The 25,418-nt window shown below is 43.4% G+C and overlaps 1 protein-coding gene and 2 long non-coding RNA genes across 3 annotated transcripts in view; all 3 read right to left on the minus strand.

Moving 5' to 3' along the window:
- The window catches only part of MAF (MAF bZIP transcription factor), a 235,737-nt gene extending 228,042 nt beyond the window's left edge, over nt 1-7,695 (minus strand). Inside the window, exon 1 of the mRNA XM_081871961.1 lies at nt 4,897-7,695. Within this exon, the coding sequence (XP_081728087.1) occupies nt 4,897-6,029 (1,133 nt within the window). The 5' untranslated portion in view covers nt 6,030-7,695. The remainder of the gene's footprint in view (nt 1-4,896) is intronic.
- Nucleotides 7,696-11,359: 3,664 nt separating this feature from the next.
- The window catches only part of LOC309347417, an 89,476-nt gene continuing 75,417 nt past the window's right edge, over nt 11,360-25,418 (minus strand). The window contains exon 3 of the long non-coding RNA XR_014158935.1: nt 11,360-11,644. This is a non-coding gene — a long non-coding RNA (uncharacterized lncRNA). The remainder of the gene's footprint in view (nt 11,645-25,418) is intronic.
- LOC309347420 lies at nt 12,842-15,130 on the minus strand. The gene is made up of 2 exons (XR_014158938.1): nt 13,652-15,130; nt 12,842-13,568 (listed from the first exon to the last, which is right to left on the minus strand). It is a non-coding gene; the product is annotated as an uncharacterized lncRNA (long non-coding RNA).

A 25,418-nucleotide genomic window follows, 5' to 3' on the forward strand; every position in this document is an offset into this window, starting at 1 on the left:
CACCGCCCACATGCCTGGCCTTCAAGGTTTTGTGTTACACATCTTGATCCATTTCCTTACTTACACATCATTTGCAAAAAAATTAATTCTGATAAAGTAAAAATGTGAAAAGTCACCCTCCCTTCCAATTGAAATGATGAAAAGGAGAAGGCTCAGCTGTTCATAAAAGGGCCACTCATAGAGGACTACAGAATACAGAGCTGTTCTCTCCCCCCACAATGTCCTACAAGGGAGGTAGCTTCCTCCTGCTTGTAAACTTTGTCCTGTACTTTAGCTTGTTCTCCAAGGCCCAGGGACAAAACACACATCCAATTTACCCCATTCTTCATTTTGTCCTCTATCTCCTTAGAAATCATAACAGGAACTGAAAGCAACTTTGGGATGCATCAGCTGCTGCAGCTTTTGCAAGAAGAAATGGGGATTATATTTTTTGCTCCCTGCCCCCTATAACATGCTAATTGAACTGTGCCTCTTTTCTTGGGTGGGGGGAGAATGTTTGCAAATGTAAGATCTGCTTATTCAGGGGAAATCCTAACAGTTTGCAAGCGGCAAGGTGAATTCTTCCCTGCATTGGGCCTGCCTGAGCTAAGGAAAAGACCTCAGCAAGGTGAGAGCCACTGAGAGTCTGTGGAACTTTTGGAAAGGAGTTCAAACATTTGAAGAAGCGAAGGGGGAGGGAAGAGGAGGAGGAGTGGTGGTGGTGAGAGAAAGCCCTACTATCTTTATAAGAGCAAATAATTTTCTGATTGGCCAATTGCAGGCAGTTTACCCTCCGCTTACACATTAACTTGCCTAGAGAGCGCTGCAGTGATGCAGCCTATAGAACTTGCCTGGGCTATCAGAAGGTCAAGTGCTAAAGGACATGTGTGTGGCTTTCTGGAGGAGGAGGTTGGGTAACTGGGTGGTTGTCAAAGAAAAGTAGATGGAGATGGGGGGGGAGAGAGAGAGAGAGAGAGAGAGAAGCAGCAGCAGCAACTTAATCCTGCACACTTCAAGGCCTTTCCAGTCCCTCTAGATTAATGTGGATCCAAATGCTCCATGCACACTTAAAAGGGCTACTTGGTTTAGGGAGCCGCAAGCTTTTCCTGGGCCACGGGATCTGTAAAACACACATTTACAGACACACCAATTCACTCCCAGAGAGAGAACAAGACTGAGCAGTGAGGGGGAAATGCAGGCAACACACTACCTCTGTTTTAGTTCAGATTGAGGCCACAACTTTGTTTAAATGCCTGGCGACCTTTGCCCTGGCTCAGGACAGGTTTAAAAGCAGTACCTTGTAAAGTTTTACAGGACAGAGCCCACCTGCAAATTCAAACAGGGCCTAGTTCTCAGCAGTTTCCTGAGCCCCTCCTATTCGCCTCCCTCCACCTCCACCAGCAACTCCCCTGTCCCCCCCCCCCCAATGCTGGTTGTAGTATAGGGAACAGGTGAGTTGGTGGAGAGTTCACACTCTCCCGCATGCTTTCCCAAAGTGATTTAAAAGCAAAACTACAGCTGGTGGAGTCCTGAGATCTTGAAAAACTGGATTGAGCATTCAGAAAAGTAGATCCCAAGTTCCATCCAGGAACTCAGGACGCAAATCCAGCTCACTCCCAGATACTATTGCAGTCAGTTTACACTACAGGAACACCACAGCATCAAGTGTTCTATGGAGGATTTTTGACAGTGACAAAGAAAAGGTCCCAACAGAAGTCTCCCTGTCTAGTCCTCAAGGGTAAAGCACCAAATACTGTTTTTCTTTGAAAAGTGGCAACCATTGTTGATACTTACTTATTTTTCTCCTCTCCTGAGAAAGTTCACCACAAAAATGGGCTAGCAAAATATACCATAAATGACTGAAACAAAAACACTTAAAATGGAATGGGGAGTAGTGTTGGGGGATGGGAGGAAGCAGGAGAGAGTGCGAATCTGGTGGAATTTTTGACTTCTTTTTTTTGAATGGGCAAACTTCCCGCCCTACGCCATATCGCAAGCGGCTTTTGAAAAACAACATCCTGTTTCAAAAGCAGTTTGCGATGCACATCATGGGGAAACAGGGTTAAAGCCCTCCCCCTTGCCCCTCTCAGTGGTGAATTAGTTTTGTGGTCCATTGGATTCTAGCCACATCTTTAAAATTCCCTGTAAAATCAATAAAGGAATAGGTAAGAAGAAAGACCTAGGATGCACAGCCCAGTTTACCTGACTTCAATAAGAGGGTGCAAAATCCCCTCCTTTTGTTATATTCCACCATAAAACAATGAAAACCAAAGTCACAACTCTTACTTGAGACCTGTGGCTTAAATAATCACGGAAGGGGAAGAGTCTGAATGCCTTTTAGAAATATTACAGAACCGAAAAAGTTAAGCCTAGTACCCAAGAAGCCAGGCTTCTTCACCTACCTGTGAGAAAACAGAGCTCGGATGGGCAGCAATTCCCACCTTGCCTGAAACTTAGGCAGCCCATTCCTTCACCCATCTTATCTATTTAGTAGATAAACTGTGTTAGCAGACCACTCTCCCTCTCAACACCCCACCCAATATACTACTTTTAAAGAGTTGGCTTTACTTTTTGTTGATGGTGGTGAGGGAAGCTACAAACTAATGAAACTGAATATAGAATCAAAAATGCAGTTTATTATAGTAGATTATTCTTTCTTTTTGATATAACCGTAAAGTTGAAAAATGAAAGAAAGCACATAAGGAACATCACACATGGTTAGTTAGTAACTCAATATATAAAACAATTTTGCACAGCAAAATATGTAAAAGGGGAAAAAAGTAACTGACAAGATTTTTTTATATTTATTGTGGTAAGATTTACTTTCCATTTTTTAAAGACAGGATTATCACTCCCTGAAAATAAAATTTGCTGATTAATGCCTTTAAAACTTTGTGATTTTTGTGAAGTTACAGAAAATCCAGTTCTGCACCACAATACAACTGTAAAAAAATCTGCATCATTTAAAAAAACTGAGCAGTAATGCCATCTTTGTAACTGCATAAATCGTATTAGCATCCTAGACAGGTTTGTAATGGTTTATATTTTATGCTTCAGGTTATATCTTAGTGCAATTCAGTCCCAAATATTTCAATTTCCAAAAAAAAGCCCCAAAACAATACCCAACCATACATTTTGAACACAAAATACCCCTATTAATAATATAAAGAGGGGGGGCTCCCCTTTTAATACTTTGGTTTCCAAAAACAGTCAGTGGCATAGCAAGGTCTACATTTACCCAACTTATACTTAAGTTGCAATCACATGCTGTATAAACTACTTTTTAAAAAACCAGTCCCGTTGTAAATTCTACCCCCTTTTAACATCAAGACAGTCAACAATTTAGTGCATCATTTTTTTAAAAAGGATCTACAGCTAAACAGACCTAACTCTTTTGGATGCATCTATAACATTTCTTTTTTCTGTAGCATACATTTGAACTGGTGCTAACAGACAATAAAAGCTAGAATTAAATTATATACCAGGAACCCAGAGCATTCCAACATTTGACAATGGCCAAAAGGAAAATAAAAACAAAAAATAGCAGAAATGGGGCAGATCATTCCAACATAAATTTTCGACTGCTTTAAGCAACAGCATAGTTTTTAAAACCCACAAATTGGAAGTGAATCTTTTTTTATGCGTAAGTTTTAAAACTTTCCCCCCCAAAGTTCTTTTTAGAAATCATATTAAGGGTAATCACAATCCATTCTGGGCTTTTCTCTCTCTCCTTTTCTTTCTTTTTAAAGAAGGGATGTATCAATGCATTAAAAAGAAATCTGAAGTTCTGAGCAACTCAAAGCAGTTTCCAGAGTAGATGAAAACTTGAATGGGGAGGAAGAAGCCCCAAAAAGGTTGCACTTTTTTGTTTTCAGTTCAAAAAAGTGTTGAGGCAATAAAACTAAAAAGGATGAATGTCATGCCGTTACAGTCTCCGAAGTCCATATCCAAGCAAAAGAAAAAAAATATATACCATACATGTCCAGCATGCAGGGCTTTTATCAATATATTGTCTTTGTTTTCTCCCCATAGTCTTTTGAAACAGTTACATAGTTAATAGATGCTAAGACAAAATAGCAAGCATAATAAATGGATGAGATGAGTATGGGAATCTAATGGCATACTAAAAGTTTCACCATTTGGCAGGGCAAGGCCAAAACTCACATCATGAACACATGGGAGGTGGATGAGGGCTTCAATCTGGCAGGTTGATCTAGATATATTCTCTAGGTTTAGCACAACAGATGGAACTCAGCAAGCCAAAGTCTTAAAATAATTTTATAATAACACACACTCTCTCTCTCTCTCTCTCTCTCTGTGTGTGTCTATTCCAGATTCAAAACCCATTTGAAGAACTCAGGATGGTGAAAAGGAAAAGTAACATTTTTTTGTACTTTGAACACAGCAAACATAAAAAGGGAAGGAAAAAAACACTTCATTAACTATATATATATATATATATATATATATATATATATATATATATAGTGAGAGAGAGGGGGGGGGATGGCAGGTTTCAAAGGCTGAGCAAACTTCAGACTGAAGTAGTGAGTTGGTGGAAAGTTGGATTTCAACACACACAAGTGCCCAGCAAGAAGCCCCCACAAAAGTAAAAAAATATATATAAACTTGTATAAGGTTGGCTATTGCTGAGTCAATCCACCTTAAAAAACAACAACAACAACCCAAAGTTGAGGTTGCTGTTTCCCCCCAGAAAAAATATTATTATTATTATTAATAATGGAGACGTGGTGGCCAGTTTGATTGCTTTATAGTAAGCTGCCCCCCCTCGCCCCAAGCCGCGTGGAGAAACTTTTGCGCGCACGTGTGTATGTGTGCTAAAGGTGTTACGAGGCTGCCGGGGAAGTAGGGGGTGCAGGTTGGAGGTGGTGGGGAGAGAGGAAGACCACAACTCACATGAAAAACTCTGGAGAGGATGGGTTGTCGCTGCTGGAGCCGTTTTCTCTGAACCCATTGCTGACCAATTTCTCGTATTTTTCCTTGTAGGCGTCCCTCTCCCGGACCAGCCTGGAGATTTCCTGCTTGAGATGCTCCACTTGCTGCAGGAGCTGGTTCTTCTCGGACTCCAAGACGTGCCGCTGCTGGACCCTCTTGAAGCGGCAGGACTGCGCGTAGCCTCGGTTCTTGAGGGTCCGCCGCTTCTGCTTCAGCCGGATGACCTCTTCCTTGCTGACGCCGCGCAGCTGCCGGTTGAGTTCCCTCACCGACATGGTCACCAGCTGCTCGTCCGAGAAGCGGTCGTCGAAATGCAAGCTGCCGCCGCCGCCGTGGTGAGGGTGGTGGAGACCCCCGCCGCCGCCTCCTCCGCCGGCGCTGCTGCTGCTGCTGCTGCTGCTACTGCTGCTGCTGCTGCTGCCCGAGGACTGCACGCTGCCCGGCTGCTGCTGGTGGTGGTGATGGTGGTGGTGGCCCCCGGCCGGGTGGTGGTGGTGGTGGTGGTAATGGGGCGCGCCGCCGTTCTGCTGCTGCTGCTGCTGCTGCTGCTGCTGAGCCGCCGCGATCACCGCTGACACCACGGCGGCCGCCGAGCCCATGTCGTCGGGCTGCATGGATCCCCCCGGGCCGGCGCCGCCGCCGGCTGCCGCTGCTGCTGCGGCGGCGGCGGCCAGCTGCTGCCCTCTAGCATAGCCATCGAAGCCCGGCGCGCTCTGGAGCTGGTGGTGGCTGTTGTTGATGAGCGCCTCCACGGCGTCTTCCGGGCTGAAGCCCAGCGCCTCGGGGTTGAGCTGCTGCGGGTAGCCGGTCATCCAGTAGTAGTCTTCCAAGTGCGTCTTCTGGTCGCTGCCGCCCGAGCCCGGGCTGGGCGCCGAGAAGCTGGGCGACGGCGGCACCGAGCTGCAGGGCGTGCTCATCGGGGTGGAAGAGAGCGAGCCCCCAGCGATCAAGCGGCCGCACTGGCTGATAATGCGGTCGGTCTCCACCGGCTCCTTTTTCACTTCAAACTTCATCAGATCGAAGTCATTAACATATTCCATGGCCAAGGGACTGGTGGGCAGGTCGGAGCTGTTCAGGGCCAGCTCGGATGCCATCCTTTTGCTGGGGGTGCCGCCGCCGCCGCCGCCGCCGCCAGTCCTCCAGAAAGGGTGCACTCCCGGAGCGAGGGGGCTGCTCTGACTTGCAAGCGGGTGAGCCAGTTTGAGGCTTTGCAAGAGCTCGGCGCCGCTGCTCTCGGGGTGCCTGCGCGGCTCTCGCTCCCTCGCGCTCCCCCCGCGCCTGCCTGCCTGCCTGCCTGCCGCTCTCCCGCTTTGGCAAGGCAAGGCTCGGCTCCAAGCTGCAGCGAGCTTCCCTTCGCGAAGAAGAGCCACGCGGGTGCAGCCGGCGGACCGCAGGCGGCTGCCTCGCTCGCTCGCTCGCTCGCTCTTCTGCCTCTACTTAGTCGCGCTTTGCATCAGGCTGCGCTGGATTGCTTTGGCTTTTCTCTCGCTCTCTCCCCCTTCGCGCTCTCTCTCTCCTCTCCCCCCCCTCGCCTCCCTCCCCCTCTCTCCCCTGTGCGCTCTCTCTCTCTGCTCTGCAGCTTTGCAGAGGAAAAAGGTTGCTCTAAGTTGTTGTTTGCAACGGTTGTTTGGATTTCTTTCTTTCTCAACACTTCAGGGTCTCTTTCCTTCTGGACTGCTTTCTTTTTTTTTTCATGCCCGGTGCAAAAACGAAGAGAGAGACAGTTTCACCATCAGGGGAGGGGGAGAAGGAAAAAAAAAAAAAAGAGAGAGGAGGTAAGTAACTATTACTACTTCTTTAGAAAAAGCGAAAGAAAGAAAAAACCCTTGGAAAATAATACTGTCTGGGGTCAATGGTATGACCCAAAATAACAAGCAGGTTTTTTCCCCTTAAAAAAAGAAAAGAAACTCAACTCCCAAGCTCCAGCAACAAGATGAAAAAATATTTTAAAGAGCTCATCCAGAAGGAGAGTTTAAAAGCATTGCTGAGTTTTATAGCGCTCCTGACGTCAAGCTTTCAAATGGGAAATTGACTCCGAGTCCCGGCCAATCCGATGCCGCGAACCCGGCCCTCTTTAGCATAATAGTATAGAAACAAGGAAACTTTTCGAAGCTGTCAATCAGGGGCCAATCAGCTGACTGTCAGCTGGGACCAGAACTTTTTAACTCCTTCCTGACTGAAAGCGATTTTCCGGAGTCCCTCGGAAGGGGACTCACCATTTTTCATTCTTCAAAAGCGGGGGGCAGAGCCCTTATTTATCTCCACCGGGCATTACTGTTAGGAATAGAGAAAAGCCAAGGGGATGTTTTGTCTCGTGGCTGGGGATGGCTGGTGTTCAGTAGGTAAGGATGCTCCCTAACCTCCCTTGCTTGTACGAGTGCTTGCATGCGTTAGCTTGTACATCTCGAGCTAACTTTTTGTCTAGGCTGGTAGCGTTTGCAAAAAAATAAATGTTTCTGTTTGGTTAACACTGATCTCCGCGTTGGGACTTTGCCCGGAGTTGTCCTAAGGCTTGATCTTCGCCCACCCTTTCCCCCCTTAAGTATCCCCCCCCCCGCCCGCGAGGAGCAGACACGCGCTCACAGATTCCAAATTTCAAAAATTGCCAGGAGTGATCTAGCGAGGACACGTGCTAAAGAGAGCGAGGAGGCTGGGGTTCCACGGACTTCCGGGGGTGGTGGTGGAAGATTATACACCACACCAGCTCAATCTTTTCTTCCTTTCCGCGGGGAGAAGGATGGGTCAGTGATGGGGATGAACGGTGCTGCTGGATAGCCCTCGTGGCTCCAACTCGCACCAGCATCTTTGGAGGACTTATGGGCTTGGGAAGAGTTAATCCTGAGAGCATTTCTCTCCAACCGCCCCCCCCCCCGCATCCCCAAGCAGGAGCAAATCCAAGACTATCCTCTTTGCAAATTTCAGACACCCTTTGGCCTTTGCTCCGGTGTCATGGAACCATCTGATTTCGCAAGCCGCGCCTCTGCTTCATTTTTTTCTTTCATTTTTCTTCTTCCGATACCCGATCTCCCCGCCCACCTCCCATCGATGGATCTGCGAGAGGGTCAAAATGTTAAGAAAAGTTGCTAATTGCCAGCCACCGGCAGCCCGCTTCCCGCCTCTCCCCTCCCCGCGGTCAGTGGCTTTGCATAGTAACAAATAAAGTTTTGCCTTAAAAGATGTCCCAAGTTTTAAATGAACTGCTTTTGAAGAAATAGCGACAGAGTCCCTTAATATTATTTATCCAGATCCTCTTTGGAACTGGGTGGCGATCTATTCATTTAATACGCAAAATAATAATAACAATATTAATAATAATAACCGCGTGTCGTTTCTCTCTTTTGGAGAGGAGACGGGGGCGGGGGAAGGAATGTCGCCAAAAACAAACAACGCCGAAAATCTGCGCGAAGTGAAAAAATCCTGCTTGAATGGGTTCCGTTTAAACCTCGACAGCGCCACCTTTCGGCACAGATCGGTTTCGAGTTGAACCGCTTCCAATTTTTTAGATGAAGGGGAAAAAAATCCATAAAATAAAAGCCCTTTTTAAAAAAGAGAGAGAGAAAGGAAAGTTTAGAGCTGGCAGCGCTTGCACGACAGCCTGACATTAACCCCTCGAAGTCAAATAGATTCTCGAAGCTATAAACCTCTATAATTTCTCTATTTAGAATGCAGCCTGCGGTATTTTTCTAGGAAGTGAGAAGGAAAGGGGATTGTTCCTGGTAGCGGTGTCTGTTCCAGGGATGTGTGTGTGAGAGAGGGAGAGAGATAAGACAAAAATCTTTAAAACTGCCAGCCTTGATTTTCAACTGACTTTATGGCAACATCAATAGAATTAAAGTTACTTGTAATTCAGTGATAAATGAGATGTCTCTAGTAAGTAAGATTAAGTGCAGTGCTATAAAGTTGTTTATCTGAAAAGTAATTCTCAGAAACCCGACTCCTGACACTTAGTCATATATTAAACCAGCCTTTTGAACATTGTACTTCAGTGCAATGGCTTCTGCATGTTTTCAGAATTTCCTGTTTAAAATTTTATACTAAGTAGCTGTTTGTAGAGGCTTCTCATCTGACTTCGAAGTCCTCATTCCCAGTAGTAACAAAATCCCAGGTTGGTAAAGAAAATATGTGGTTTGCGTATTCTGACATATCTCAGCCTTTGCAGTCAGGATTTTTAATATCAAGGTATGCCACGTGTGTCATCCACAGACTTTTACACAAGACTTTTGAGTGTGTCACAAGTTGATAATAAAGCTGAAAAAATGTGTGTGAATGCTAATTATTGGGGGTCACTATAAGGGAATAATGTAAAAGCTGAGGTCTCAGGTGAAACTTGAGAAAACAGTATTTACGAGAAAGTTAATAGGATGTGTCCAGTTTGATTTCCCATTTTGGAGGACTTGGTAGGAATTGTCAACAAAAACTACTCACTCATCCCCATAAATCTCAACCACGACAGTCTAATTCCTTCTATTTGGTTTTTCCCAGAGCAAGATGAATGTTGCACGATAGATCACTTAGCTCCTTCCCTCCCATGAATCACGGCCATGTGTGAATACTTTTAAATGAAAACTTATTGCTCTTTGGCAATTCAAACTTGCAGCAATTGCACGGAATTAGAAACATCTCCTCAGTGGGAGGGGCACAAAAACAAAACCAGTCTCTTTGGGACAGAGGCATTTTAACATGCTATATGTCCAGAATTAGTGTCCCACCGCCCCCAAACCTGAGTAAGCTTTGAAAGCTAAAACAGGGAATTCAGAGTACTGTATTGTGTGGCTAACAGAATCTGAGCTGATATTTAGCAATGCAAATAAGTGCTGTAAACTCAACAGGGCTCTGCCCCCCAAAATATCAAATCAAATTACTGGTTATGCCAGATTATCCTTATTTGACTGTTAGAGGTGACGGGACTGTCAAATATTGTCTATTATGTAGCACACCATGGGGACTGTGAACAGTTTTAAAGAAAACCTTCGAAAGGAAGACCACGACTGTCCTCTTTCCTGCAACATATAATTCTCATTTTGGCAGCATTTTCCTGTATTATTTAGCTTCTCACAATGGATGTCTAAACATTTACAGTTCTCTATTAGGAGTGTTTCTTCTCTAACAATTGCACACTTTCATTTCAATTAGAGGCATTCAACCCTCTGTCTTTCTGCAGCAATGACAGGCCAAATCCCCTCAGTCTGCCCCCCCTTTCTATTTTTTGTTTGCTTGAAGTCTTTCTATCAATCTACAATCACTAATACCCTGCTTTAATATTCTCCTTTTCAAGAATTGCTCTCTTGAAGAAAGCACAGTTTAAAATTGGGCTTCCACATGCTAACTTCAGTTACTTAAAAACCTCCTGAATTGGAGTAGATGCATGCATGTATGTCCGTGTTTGTATATATCTATTTATCTCTACTTATATTTATTTTCGGCAGAAAAGTGCAAACGATTCAATGCACTATGTAACCCTGTCAGTGTACCATCCCTGCCTCAGTGAGGGGGGGCAGGGGAAGCCTCAAGTGCATATGAAAGACTTCCTTAGCTGAGTAAACAAGCAGAGGAGGGTTTAGAAAGTAGGCAATACACCTCTTGTGAGTTATATTGACTTTGAGTGTCATTTGTTATGACTTAAACAAACTCATCTATCAAGGCCAGCACATTAAGTACAGTTACTGCACCTTTTGTTTATCCAGTGTCTTATTTTATGGCGCAGAACTGAATGGTGTCCGCTGAATTTAAGTATGAAAAGCAACCAAATTGATTTCCCAAAGACTTCCACGGGGTAACAAAAGGCGAAGGCATCAACAGCTCTTAGGCACAGAGCTAGATAAATCCTTTTAACAGTGCTTTGGATCCGTTAACGGGGCAAGCAAATAACAAATCACTGTTAGCAGATTTACGAGAAAGAAATAATAGAATCAGACGAGATAATCTGATAGGGGTAAAATTGCTGAGGAAACAAGTCTTACTTCACATACATAGCTATGAAACAGCAGCCTGATAACTAGAAGCCATCACAAATAGGTGAATTATGATGGAAATAATCCCTGTAATTCAGTATTTATTAATCCTTTTCTTTTTAAACAACTCACAGATGTCCAAGCAATGCGCCTCTCTCTTTGAAGATCCATTAATCACACACACATATTTATTGGGTGTAATTTACTATTTGTATCACCTGTATTTTATTTCATAATTGAACATTCTGCATTCAAATTTATGTAATGCATTAGGCCTGCAAACATATTTCTGCCTAATTAGCATAAATAGTCACTTCATGAATTACTAACAAAGTTGATCTGGAAAATATTGGCGTATTATTTTATTAAGTGGAACACAAACATATGTCCAATAAATTCTTGTTTTCTGGTGGCAGGAAGGAATACAGAATGATCCAGGCGGTGGTGTCTCAGTGTGGGGAAGAGGAAAGACTAAGCTGAGTTAATTTGTATGTATGAAATTAATTTGCCCTGTCAACCCTTCTGTTTATCTTTAATAAAGAGGAATGCCCATGTCTGTTTCAGAGGCATGAATCATGAGACAACAAAAGGCAGCAGTTATACACACACATATATTTGTGATTTCCCTTTTCTAATTTCTCGTATGGATTGCATTGTCTGGAGGTCAAATCTGACGCTGTATTTTGTTGATAATTCTGCTTCTTGTTGGGATAAATTGGAAGTTTGGTCTGAGACTAGCAGATTAGATCCAAATGCAGCTGCAATAACAAATTGAGTAGAAATCATATTCCAATTCCTATTTCCATCCCCTTTACTTAATCACTGTGGCTTCAATCCAGTGTGCAGTTATGCATGCTTAAGCCCCATCGAAACCAATAAGAATCGAGCGTGCATAATTATGTGCTGCATCACAGTGTATCCATTTAAACAACTGTGAGAAACTCAGGGAAATCATATGATTTGGGTGTTGAGTGGAATCCTTTCCCCTCTTTTCTTAAGGCTGATTCTCACAACTGACTACACCATGACAAAAGCAGCTGCTGCTCAAATTAACTTGTACTCACTGATGCCACTGATGGCACATGCACACAGCCTTTTGCATTCTGCTTTGAGTAGGACTTGCAGCAGTATGCTGGAAGTTGATGTACATAATGTTCTGTGGATGGTCAGCCTGCATCTTCTCATTTCCACATGCAGTACCGGGGGGGGGGGGGAGAGATGGGACTTAGCTAAAGAAGATTTAAAGACTTCCTACATTATCATCCAAATCTAGCAAAGGAAATACATGCGTAGAAGCAGGCTATGTTACAATGTTCATCAGGGCACTCATGTGCTGGCTGGATGTGAATGGGCCTGTGCCATCAAAAACAAGGGCTATTTGTTGTACACAAGATGACCTGTTTATTGAGCATCCATCTTGATTTGTTTGCACAAAGCTTACACAATGTCTGGTCTTTATAGAGTATTCGTCCTGATTTGCTTTCAGTGAGATTATATGTCAACGAGCATTTATCATGCATTCATCCTGATTTGCTTGTATGGTGGCTATACGTCTTCCTGTTAATTATTCATTCTACACTTTTCAGTGCATTTCCCCATCACTTTCCTAACTGCAATAAATTTTTTTCTTTTTTTTAAGGGGATCCATTGCACCAGGGTGGCAATTTAACCCACTTCAGTTTAATCTAAATTTCTGATATGTGCTTGAAACTCTCCTGCAAGTTGCTAACAATCTAGAGATTTTTTATTTTTATTTTTTTACTATATTACGTATGCATATAAAATAACACAGTAGGAAACTTCTTGTTGATTGTAGTTCCTTGGGGCGTGTACGCATCTGTGATGAGTAGGGAATGGGTGAATCTGTCCATTTTAGTTGCTCTCAGATTTTATTTTAATTTTTCCACTCTTCAGTTCTCTACATTTCCACATCAGTTTGTGGATTTTTTTAATAAAAAAAGCAAGTTCTCATGAAAATTCTGCAACATTTTACTGCAAATGTCTCCTAATATGCACATATTTGCATGCAATTGTGCATACTAAGCATGTATTTGTAAATCAGCTTCCCCTCTTTGCACACTCTGCCTTCATATATGCATTTTTGTACACATTACAGTGGTACCTCAGGTTACATACGCTTCAGGTTACAGACTCCATTAACCCAGAAATAGTACCTCAGGTTAAGAACTTTGCCTCAGGATGAGAACAGAAATCGTGCTCCGGCGGCACGGCAGCAGCAGGAGGCCCCATTAGCTAAAGTGGTGCTTCAGGTTAAGAACAGTTTCAGGTTAAGAATGGACCTCCAGAACGAATTAAGTACTTAACCTGAGGTACCACTGTACTTGGCTGGAGAACTGTACTGAAAAATTCAGAGAAGTGTGAATATGTTTCAGTTTGTGTGTTGTTTCAAAAAGTGAACATTAGTTATTTTAGCCTGAAAATGTGAACTGAATCAAATTTCCCCCTATCGCTAGTGACAAGATATATTTTATAGATATAATGTGGGATACAGTGGAACAGAATTCACATCCATGGAACACGACTTCCCCACCTTTGCTTTCCTGCTGCATCTCCTTGCACCACCTGCATATCTGCTCCTGGGGGTAGAGTGACCCTTGGTAATACTAGGAAATGGTGCATGGAGTTATAGATGGATGGGAATTGACATAAATTGCCCCTTCCCTTAGGGGAGCAGAAGAGAAACGTAGGATTCAATCCAATGTTCTTTGGCAGAGGCTAGCTAGAGATGTACAATTGAGTTGTACATGCATGTAGCACATCCAGTTGCATTACCAGTGATAATAGTGCTGAAACCAGTGATCTCTCCAAGGTGGGGGAGATCAAGGGTGCAAATGAATCCAGCCTTTGCTCTTGCCTCCCACACTATGAACAGACTATTACCAAATAACTGACTGGGTCTATGCATGCATAACAGTTTACCTCTGCTTGTGGGTATTGTGGGAAGTGCGCTTGCAGCTTTTGTTTATGCAGTTGGATATCCAGTTGTGCAGAGGAGAGGAACCTGTGGCCTACAGCTCCCATCATCCCTGGCCATTGGCAGTGCTGGCTAGAACTAATGGGAGTTGTAGTCCAGCAGCAGGTAGAGGAGATGCCAGTATATCCCATCTGTGCAATATGAGTGCACCTTCATAACCCCCCACAAAGAATGTGGGTACCTTGCAATAAATAGCAATGGCTAAGTAGCACTCTTGCACAACAAATGCGCCTTAAAAAACAACCTTTTGTGATAAGAAAATTGACTGAAAACTGCAGGGAAAGGACAGAGTAACGACGATTTGACGGTGACACCATGTAACCTCCATGCAAATTTTGTGAAAACAAATCAGGATGATTGCACAATATATACTTCAATGGGAAATGACCCAGATGTCAGTTTATGCACACACAAAAATCAACACCCCACTGTATAAAAGCACCCAGCTAGTATATCTGGGAGAATAGAGAGGTAAGTGTGCTATCTCTCCCCCCCCCCCTTTGCTGTTCTCTGACTTTTCTTGAGACTACTATAATCCATTTCTCTGGCTACAGCTTTCTGACCAGTTGGAATGTGTGTACTTTCTCTTTATTTTTCCAGGCTCATGAAATCTTTTTAAACCTACCCAGAGCATCAAATTGGACTCTGCTTGTTGGTAAATGTGGTAGCTTCCTCCTTTTCTCTTCCTGTTCTTTTCTCTAATGCCCCCACCCCAATCTATTACATATTTTAGACACAGATTCCAACCCCTCCTTATCATAAACTCCTCCTTTTTTAAAAATGGAATGTCTAAATCTCAATGTAGTTTGTATATATGTGTGTGTGTTCCCTTTTGCTACAGCATTTATACAGTTTGATTATCCATTCCATTTACCGGTACTTACCCCCCCCCCCCAAAATATGCTTTTCTAAAACTTCATTGCTAAACAAATCTAACATTGTTTGGTGCATGTTTTGAACCCAAATCAGATATTCTGACTCATGTTGTAGCTAATACATCTGAAATATTTTTGAGTTATGGAAAAATTTAGAATTTTAATGAGATTTCACATTTTATAAAAAGCTACCTATCTGCTAATCAGCAAATCAGATGTGATGGAAGATGGCAGGAAAAATTTAACAGCATTTACTAAGACACAAATTGTTAATTCTCATGTAAAATTGTATATGTATGCTGTTTTTAAAATGCAAGCACGGGGGGGGGGGAGGGAGGAGGAGAGAGAACCTCATTAAATAAATTGAAATAAAGCTTTAAAGCCAAAAGTCAAGAACTCATACTGGAGTTTTTGTTCTTTACAGCTTGAACACGACTTTCATGTGATTTTATGTTAAATTAACTGCTGTTTACTGTAGGTTAAACTGCAAACCATCAATCGCCGATCCAATGCATATCATGTAATTCCTTCCGGGGGGGGGGGGCAACTTGAATGCAATAGGTAGGATATAGGGCATAAACCATATGTTGTATCTTAACAATCCTGAAAAATGTGTTCTGATCAGTTGGGATCTGGGTACTATTTCATTTCTTCTGTTTCTGATGTTCAGCCCTCATATAGCCAAAATGAGGCCACCCATGCATAAGATGGTGGGGAAGGGGAAGGGCTGTAGCTCAGTGGTAGAGTATCTGCCTTGCATGCAAAGGTCCCAAGCTCAATCCCCAGCATCTCCAGGTAGGGCTGAGAGTGAACCTTGACTGAAAGCTAGAAGAACTAGTGCTCAGGTAGACGCATCGTCTGACTTGGTCTAAGGCAGTTTTCTATGTTCCTAAGAGAAAGGTATCCATAGGCTTAAGGGAACCTCAAAGTTTGCAGATGAACAGAAAATATTTAGCAGGAGGATGCGGTGAGGGGATGCAGCTGCAACTCAGGAAGCAACCAACCATCCCACTCCCCAACCTCAGCTCTTTCAACCTCCCACTCATGAACGCTGCCCTGCCCTACAGAATAGGCACTTGCTGTCCAAGAGCTTTGCCATCAAAACAAATGATGTCCAGAGGGCTGTTAGCACAATGGGACCCGGCATTACTCATGCATTAGTCATTTTTTTTAAATCACAAGCTTTTTACTTTCACCCAATGAGATAGATCTGCTGATGTCAGAGAGTGAACAGGTCGAAACCCACAGTGCTCTGCTACTGAAATGGCACATAGGTTTTCGTTATGCCCAAGGATGTCTAACGTAGAAAGAATGTGTGAGAAAGATTAAGAGCATTAAAGCAAGGCCTCTGGATACATTTATTTCAAGGGGGCAGTTTTGCAGTAGTCAGATTAACACAAGGGGGTGGTTTGGTGGGGGCAGGGGCAAGCCTGCCCAAAGAATTTGAGACCTCGAGTTTAATAACTGGCATTTGGAAATTGTAGTCCAGCAACATCTGGCAGGCATTACCTTGGATAAGCTGGGGTTACAGCATTTTAGCCACCAGTGTACAAGACAAAAGGGTGGTATCCAACCAAGTTTTACTGAGGATCCAGTGGAAATGAATGGGCCTAACTTAGTCATGTTCATTCATTTCAATGAGTCGACCCAAAGTAAAAATTAGATGAATCATGGGTGGTAGTCAACTTTCTGTAGCAGTCAACATATTGAGGTCTTGGAATGTGAGGCGTGTGTCTAACTAACCCCAAACCTGATAAACTAGAGAAGCCCCTTAGCCAATGGTGAATGTTAATGAAAGGCTTAGATTTGAAGTGCAGGAGACATTTGGAGATGAGACAGAATCACATCACTTCTAATCCTAGTCAATATTTGGACAGAGCAGAGCAATTGTCCCCTGCCCCCCACTGCCCCATGCACATCCGGACACTCCAGAATGTTTAACACAGAATCACTAATGAGAATTAGATAGATAACTTCTACATAATCAGTTTCCAGCATACATTGGCATCATTTCCACTCTGCTTTTTGTTTGTGCTTTGCATTATCTAGTACATTGGGTAGCCATTAACTTTCGTACAGAGCCAGAACTTTGCAGCTGGAAGGATTTAGTGAGGACACTAATAATTTATTCTCCAGCCCTCAGCTCTCCCCACCATTCCATTAAAGTCAGTGGGTTGTATTCAACTAAGTTCTACTTAGAATAGACCCACTGAAATGAATAGATGTAAGTTAGTCAGGTCTGTAAATTTCACTGGGTCTACTCTGTGTATATGAATACAGCCCATCAGAATTTCTCTGACATAAATGCATAAATCATGGCTCACACAGGTACAAGCTAGCAGTAGCTAGGGAGTTGGACTTGGACTAGGGGGACCCAGGTTCAAACCCCTGGTGGGCTATGAAACTCTCTGGATCACAAAGGACCACTTGCTCAATGTATCCTACCTCACAATGTTGCTGTGGGGCAAAAGAGTGGTGACCTCACCTATGAGCATCCTGAGCATTTGGGGAACATTGAGGGGAAGGGTGGGGCATCAGTTTGAGTGGTGGTAGGCTACATAACAAAAATAGTCTTGAACATTTTAGGCTCATATAAAGGAAGTTTGGTGGCATACTGCACATGCTTAGTACCATATTTTTTGCTCTATAAGACGCACCAGACCACAAGACGCACCTAGTTTTTGGAGGAGGAAAACAATAAAAAATATATTCTGAATCTCAGAAGCCAGAACAGCAAGAGGGATCGCTGCACAGTGAAAGCAGCAATCCCTCTTGCTGTTCTGGCTTCTGTGATAGCTGCGCAGCCTGCATTCGCTCCATAAGACACACACACATTTCCCCTTACTTTTTAGGAGGGAAAAAGTGAGTCTTATAGAGCAAAAAATACGGTAATTCAAATCTGCATAGTTGCATAAAATTGAACTGTTTTATTTTCAAGAACCAGGGTTTATTTTTTAAAATGATTATATATTTCATTTATATCCTGCCTTTCTTCCTAAAAGCTCACAGGAGTGCACATAGGTCAGGCACAGGCAAATTCGGCCCTCCAGATGTTTTGGGACTACAACTCCCATCATCCCTAGCTAACAGGACCAGTGGTCAAGGATGATGGGAATTGTAGTCTCAAAACATCTGGAGGGCCGAGTTTGCCTATGCCTGGCATATGTCTTTTGACGCTCCTTTTCTTAGCCTCACCAAAACCCACTGAGAAAGGCTTTATGCCAGCTACATTTCTGCCCAGCCACTCGCAGACCTACCATGCTGGCTCTCTTTAAAATCTTGGGTGGGTGTGTTTTTTAATCTGGCAACAAAATAAACAAACAAGCGAATAAGCAAACAAGGTTTTTGTTGTACCTCTAGTGTCAGAGCCAGTATGGCTCTGAATACCAGCTTCTGGGAATTTCAAGCACAGAGTGTGTTGCTGTTGCACTCAGGTCCTGCTTCCCAGAGGCATCCAGTTGGCCACTGTGTGGACATAGGGCTGGACTAGATGGGCCTGATCCAGCAGCCAGGCTCTTTTGTTGCTAAGCAAATTAAAATAAAATGCAAAGCCAAGCTAGAGAGAAATGGACAGTTATGTGAGAATCTGTCACTTTCATGTTTTCTCATGACCTGTTGTTTTTTTAAAAAAGGGCAGAATTTTGCATCACAAGAAGTGATTTGGCTTGACACCAGATTCCTGCAAAGAAGCTGCCAGGTTTTGGTACTGGCAGGACACTTGATCTCCAGTCTCCCCATTAATGAAGGAAATAAACAGCCTTGCTTGTTTTCCTTCTGCCAGCCCAGACAAAGTGAACTTTACATCCAGCAGTTGTCCTGGATTTGATCTTGGGGTCAGGAGTACAAGTGTTTCAATAGCCAGTGAGTATGTGTGTTTTTCTGCTCAAACAGCAATGATTCACAAGCTCATTATCTCCTTTATCACCTGTTTTTGAAACAATGGAATGATCAGGAGAGTATCATCTTCAAGGCTGTTTGATGGCAGGTGGTGGATTTAGAAGTACTACTTCCTCCCGGTGGAAGAGCTCCAGAATCATTTTCATGATCAAATTCACAAGGCTGGCTTGTTCTGTGAGGAAACATATGTGAGTGACACATAAAGGTGGGCCACCAGAAGCCTCCTGAGAATGTGACACTATTTGTCACATTCAAAGAAGATCCTGTACTTAGTCCAATGGCTGCATTACGTTTTTGATTCATATCACTGCTAAGGATCAACAGTGCAGGTCTGCCCTGCCTCTGGTCATCTTGGCAGAGGTATATTTTTCTGCAGGATATATCTATTATTTTGGCTTCTTGACCACCCTTGTGGTTGGTTGGTTTCCTCTTTAGCTTTTCCTAGTCTGTATTTGTTTGTCTTGTCATCTCCCCCTTCCTTCATTGACGTTAAATCAACCAACCAAACAACCAACCAATCAAATTCCCTGGGTGCACACCCTAATGAAATACACTGCACATGCCAAGTCCACACTCATGAACACCAACCAATCAATCAAATTCCCTGGGTGCACACCCTAGTGAAATACACTGCACATGCCAAGGCCACACTCATGAACACTTAAAAGAAGTCATTTTAATATATATGTAGTGGCAGAAAATTTGGAGAGATTTGTTCCAATTTATGGATTCTGTATCTGATTTACTTGTGCACATCTAGCAATTTCAGATATGCCGATTGCTTCAAAGGCTCTCTGCCTATTACACCACCACCACCAGAGTGTTTTTATCACTTACTGTAAATGTGCTAATATAATGTTTTAATTAAACATATAAAGTGCATCAAATAAATTTATGGATGCTGCCAAAATTGGCAGAAGGGTGGGATGAAAACAAAGTCTTCTCTTTGCAAAATTTCTTGTTGTCTGCACCATGTTGTGACCCTGTTAAGTTTAAATGTTTCAGCTGGTGTCTATAGAACAAGGGTTGAGATTCCTGACCCAACCTGCTATCATATGCTGGGCATTAAAAGTACCATAACTGTCACAAAATATCTCACTGCAATAACAAGCATTAACAGTTAGCCTTGCCTTTTGAACAACAGTGTAATGCTAGATTTAGGGATGTAGGAGAAATCTGATCCAGTTTGCAGTGAAGGCAATCATACTGGATTGGCACTTTCTGAAGCATTACATGAACTGAAACATAGTCATCCTTCAAAATTTGCACTTCTCTGAATTTCACAGTGCAGTTCTCCAGCTAAGTAACATGTACAAAATACATGTATTTTGGTGGAGCATATCATTGGGTATATTAGTGAAAATAACATACAAATATGTACTTTGTTAGGTTAAATTGCATACAAAATTGTGTGCATTAGGACAAATTCACACTAAAATGCTGGTGAACTTTCTTTTTTTACAAAAAAAAAAAAAGTTCATACCTAATATGAACATCACAATCAGATTTGGCAGAGAGGAGCAAAAATGAATGATTCCTTTTCCCCACCAGCAGGAGAACTGAAAAATGTTATTCAGCATTTTTCTGCAAGGAAGACTTCCCCCCCCCCCAACAATTTTTCCATGACAGAGTCAATGTCCAGGAAGTCAATGATTTCCAAGAATGACACGGATAACCTGTAATAGGAAAGGTAAAGGTTGACCCATTGAGACATGCAGATAACCTGCTTTGGCCATTTCCAATAATATGTAACATGCCATTCTTAGGTTAAGAAAAGCTAACTAAATATCACATTCCCTAATTGCAATAATTAATGGGTGGAAAGGTTATTCCAGGATACATGGGCAGCTTGTTTTAGCGAAGGCTCTATTATCAGGCTACCAATGTAACTTCACTGAGAGTTTGAAAAATAAAGCTTTTTCCTTTTGCTATCAGAGAAACTTATGCACGCCACAGCCCCTCCCCACATTTATTCTACATAACTTTAGGTAATTGCACACATGAGCAGTCTGGCATAATTGCTGGCATCTATGTGATGCCATTTGGATCCTGTAATCACATAGGGACAACAGCAATGGTGGCTGATGTCCGTTGGGTGGAAGGCTAATGTCTGAGCAATGAGTCTATTTAGTCCTCAGTCCTATGCTATTTCCTATCATGCTCCATTAGCAGAAAGAGATAAATTCATTTGACAGGTTGTTTTCAACTGCCCCCTCTCCAGACATCTTTTTATTGTGCATTCTTGATTATTTGTGCTCATGACTGAATGATGGTGGTTAGCTGCAATCCTGCTTTTAATACTGTTTGTGCCTGCAAAGGCTTCAGGGTGCACGTACTTCTTTGTTTTCCATCAGTGCATGTCCTGTAACTTCCTGCTGAAATCTTGCATCTCCTTAGACCACAAATGTTCAGGGTGTGTGTGTGTGTGTGTCACTCTTGTTGTGTGTCCCCTCCAGACAGCAATAATGCAATCACACTGGGGAAGCATCACAGAACAACTAAAGAAGGGGAATGACATGTGGCTGGTTCACTATAAACACACCACTATTGCACAATGATTGTGTCAATGACATGTTGCAGAATATATCTGCAAAAGAGAACATTGCTCTGGAGATGCCCTCAATCTTGTCTGTGATCAGATAACTATTGGAATGTAATATGGGATACCATGTTAGTATCTACTCCACCACCGAGACAGATAATTCACTAGCAAATCAAATCAAGAAATTATTCTGGAAACATCTTGGGGACATAAGCAAATAACACATCACCAGTATTTTTTAACAACTTCCAGCCTTAATCAGGTCTATACTGCCATGAGTGTGGCAACTGCCAATTCTAGTGGAGGCCAATTACACCCGGAATGTAATCGTCCGGGCATGTTTTGAGTAAATAGTTAACTCTTCTCACTTGGAAGAAGCATTTATTGAAAAGTTTGCCTTCACATACAAATGCAAATGATATGTGAATGTTTCATCTTTCAAATGGAGACCGTAGACAAATGCTAGTCATTAGAAACATTTCCGTGCATTTATATTAGGCTGTCCTCTAAAAGACTTTTCAGACAAATATGTCATCAAGATATTCAAAACCATGTAATCTTATCCAAAGTTCCATCTATCAACAGCACAGTTTTCATCTCTCGCAGCTGTGTGTGTCAGAATATGCAGGCAGATTAGGCAGCTGATAGGGAGAGAGGGAGGGAGGGAGAGAGGGTGGGGGCGAGTGATAGGAAAGAGGGACTCTGTCATCAACCTAACAAGAAAGAGTGGGGGTGGGGGAGAGAGAGAGAAAGAGAGAGAGAGAAGAGGAAAAAGAGAAAGATACAGTCCATTCCCTAGGCGTCCTTCCTACAAGTAGGAGAGGCATTCAGGAGGTTTTCAAAGGTCCGCCAGGGTGTTGCACCTGGCTCCTGTCACGTCGGAGGGCAGGATGAAATGAGTCAGAGGTGAAAGGAGGTAAAGGAAGTCTGGAGCCAGCTCTACAGCAGAGGCAGCTTATTGCCGGGGTTGGTGGCACAGCAGTGAGGCAATCACCGTGACCAGTTCCCCTTAGTGCAAGGGTCGGCAACCTAAGGCCCATGGGCCACAAGCAACCCACGGGGGTCATTTAACCAGCCCACGAGCAACCCCCGAACTGAGCTGCTCGCTCAGCGAGTCCCCGTGCGCTGGGCTAAACCAGCGCGGTGCAGGGACTTGCTTCCGCGGCACCGGAAATCGCGTCTGCAGGTGCGCTCAGGCCCACAGAGGGATCTCCACTGGAGTGAACCAGCCCAGGTGAGGTAAACCTTGCCAATCCTTGCCTTAGAGTACAGAAAGCTTCCTTATAATGCAACAGCGCCTTGGCTTAGTATCTGGCTTAGTATGACCTACAACAGGGGCCCTTTTTAGCCCAAGGGCCACATTCTATTCTCAGCGATTTTCCAGGGGCCACATGCCAGTGGTGTCCAGGGCCAGAGGCAAAAGTGGGCAGAGCAACAAATGTAAACACTCCAGACTCACACATCACCTTTCCACCTAAGCAAGAGGCACCATCAGCATTCAAAAACCCATTCCAGTCAGAAACAGGATGCTGCTGGAAATCAAAGGTGTGTGTTCTGGCCTGCTTCCTTCATATACAGTGGAGGATGCTAATCCAACACTGGTGATAAAGTAGGATTCAATTGCCAGTCCAGACACCTTCCGTACATGGAATGGGGGCAGGGAGAGGCACCATCTTGTCCTTTGCTTCAGGAAGTAAAATGGATTGGGTTAATTGCTCAGACCAATAAGGAAGCTTAAGTTGGAGGACTTTCTAAGCCACAGGTAGAAACATCTGACCATTTCTGGCCTATCACTGTTAAGAGACTTGCTTACTGGTGTTTTAACTACCTGACAGCCATTCCTTTTGCCTGGGATAGGAAACCTTTTTCACCCTGAGGACCACATTCCTTTTTGGGGGGAATCTTCTGGGGGGTCACATGCCACTGGTGGGTGGAGCAACAAATGTAATTTTTACTTCTGCACAGTAGGCTAGTTTCTACACACACTCACACACTCTTCTCTAACCACAACCTAGGCAAGCAAGGAGTCATGAAGCTGGAATTTTAGGTCATTCAGGACTGGAAAAAGAACATACTTCTTCACAAAGCACATAGGTCATCTGTGGAACTTGCTACAACAAGATGTAGAGATAGTCATCAACCTGGACAACTTTAAAATGAGGATTAGGCAAATTTATGGAGGGCAAGGCTTTCAGTGCCTACAAATCACAATGGCTATCAGAGGCAGTTTGCCTCTGAATACTAGTTGCTGGGAAACAAATGTGGCAGAGGGCTATTGTGCTCCTGTTCTGCATGTGGGCTTCCCACTAGCCACTGTGAGAATAGGACGTTGGGATACATGAACATTTGTTGACCCAGCAGTGCTCTTTTCATGTTTCTATGCAAGACAAGATGCCCTGGAAAAATCTTAGTCAAACAAATCAAAACAAGATATAGTGTGTTGCAACACAGTATGTCTTGATTTGTTTGTCTAAGATATGGTGGGTGGTTCAACACAACTTATCCAACCAGTGCATCTACTGAACAAGTCAATGACTCATAAAAATGGTTGTGCGGAACATGTCCTTAGCACTGATTCCTATGGGATGTGATAATTTTTGCACATGAAAGACCATGTGCACAATGACCTATATAAAAGTACAACAGGAATGTGGGACAGGAGGCTGTGGCAACATACCCTGGACAGACTACATAGATTGGTTGGCCAATCAGCATATTCATAGCTCAATAAACTCTTGTGTTGAAGTTCATGTACAAATGTGCATTTCCCCCCACTGCTATAATATCTGTCGTACTTTTATGCTGCTCTTGCTTTAAGATCATGGTGGCATACATGGGGCTTATAATATTGTGAGATTTGGATGGATTGGGTGATACATTTACCCAGCTGTGTGTTTTGGGTGCAAAAATGTACCTAATCTCTTCACCCTCCCAGCATACCTGTTGGATCTCTGATGTCTTTTTAGAAACAAAGGAATACAGAACATAAGCAGAGCTCTGCTGGATCAGGCCAAAGTCTCATCTATTCCAACATCTTCTTCTCACAGTGGTCAACTAGATGCCCATAGAAAAAGTCTGCAAGCAGGACCTGCACAGGCACTGGTTGCCTTATTGTACATGAATTTATCAACCCTCTTTTTAAAGTTGGTGACCATCATTAAATCTCGTGGAAGCAAATTCCATATTTTAACTAAGTTAGTTATGAAGAAAGTGCTTCTTCACACTGGGCTTGTCCACACTTCTGCTTGTGCTGTGCCTAGGAAGCACTCAGGCCTGAGTGATTTTCCACTTGACCCCTACTTTCTAGGTACAGGTCCGAGAGGGTTCCCCCCTTGCCCCACTCCTTTCCAAGGGAAAACCTGCTCTTTAGTGATAGATCGGAACAATGAGAGAGCCCCACTACTGAGGCCTCTCCTAGGTTTTTCTTAAAAAACCTGGTGCTAAAAGCACCAACTGGCAGGTGGGTCTGGCTGCCATTTAAATTCTCCACAATGCCATTGAGCATTTGTGAAAAAATAAACTAGTGGCTAGCCCCAGCCACATGTCCATGTTTAGACTGGTGCTATTGCCTACCACTGTTGCCAGGTAATCCCACCAGGATGTATAAATGGAGAAGAGCATCTATTGACAGAGGAAGGGCCCATCAAATAATATGTTGCCTAGGGCATGCTGAAATGTGAAACTGAAGGTGATTCTCTCTATGTAATGGTAAAAAAATATTATTCCTTATGACTATGATGCCCATGATGCAGTGCTATTGTGAGTGAATTACACATAGGTTGTATGAGGTTATGGCTGTAATCCTAAAGACAGTTGTCTGGGGTTAAAGCCCAACAATCTCAGTGGGAATTACTTTTGAGTAAACTTGCCTATATGTGTTCTCTAAATATAGCAAATATGGGATTAAATATAATAAGTGGAGCAGTGAAAGGAAGCTAACAGTGTGGTGTAGTAGTTAAGAGCGGTGGACTCGTAATCTGGTGAACTGGGTTCACTTCCTCGCTCCTCCACCTGCAGCTGCTGGGTGACCTTGGGCCAGTCACACTTCTCTGAAGTCTCTCAGCCCCGCTCACCTCACAGAGTGCTTGTCGTGGGGGAGAAAGGGAAAGGAGAATGTTAGCCGCTTTGAGACTCCTTCGGGTAGTGATAAAGCGGGATATCAAAATACAAACTCTCTAACAAGAATCATGATGGGGTTTTGTTGCCAAAATCCATGGCTCAGG

This window comes from Podarcis erhardii (assembly GCF_964252035.2).
Source record: "Podarcis erhardii genome assembly, chromosome: 7".
In the NCBI taxonomy this organism is placed as follows: Eukaryota; Metazoa; Chordata; class Lepidosauria; order Squamata; family Lacertidae; genus Podarcis; species Podarcis erhardii.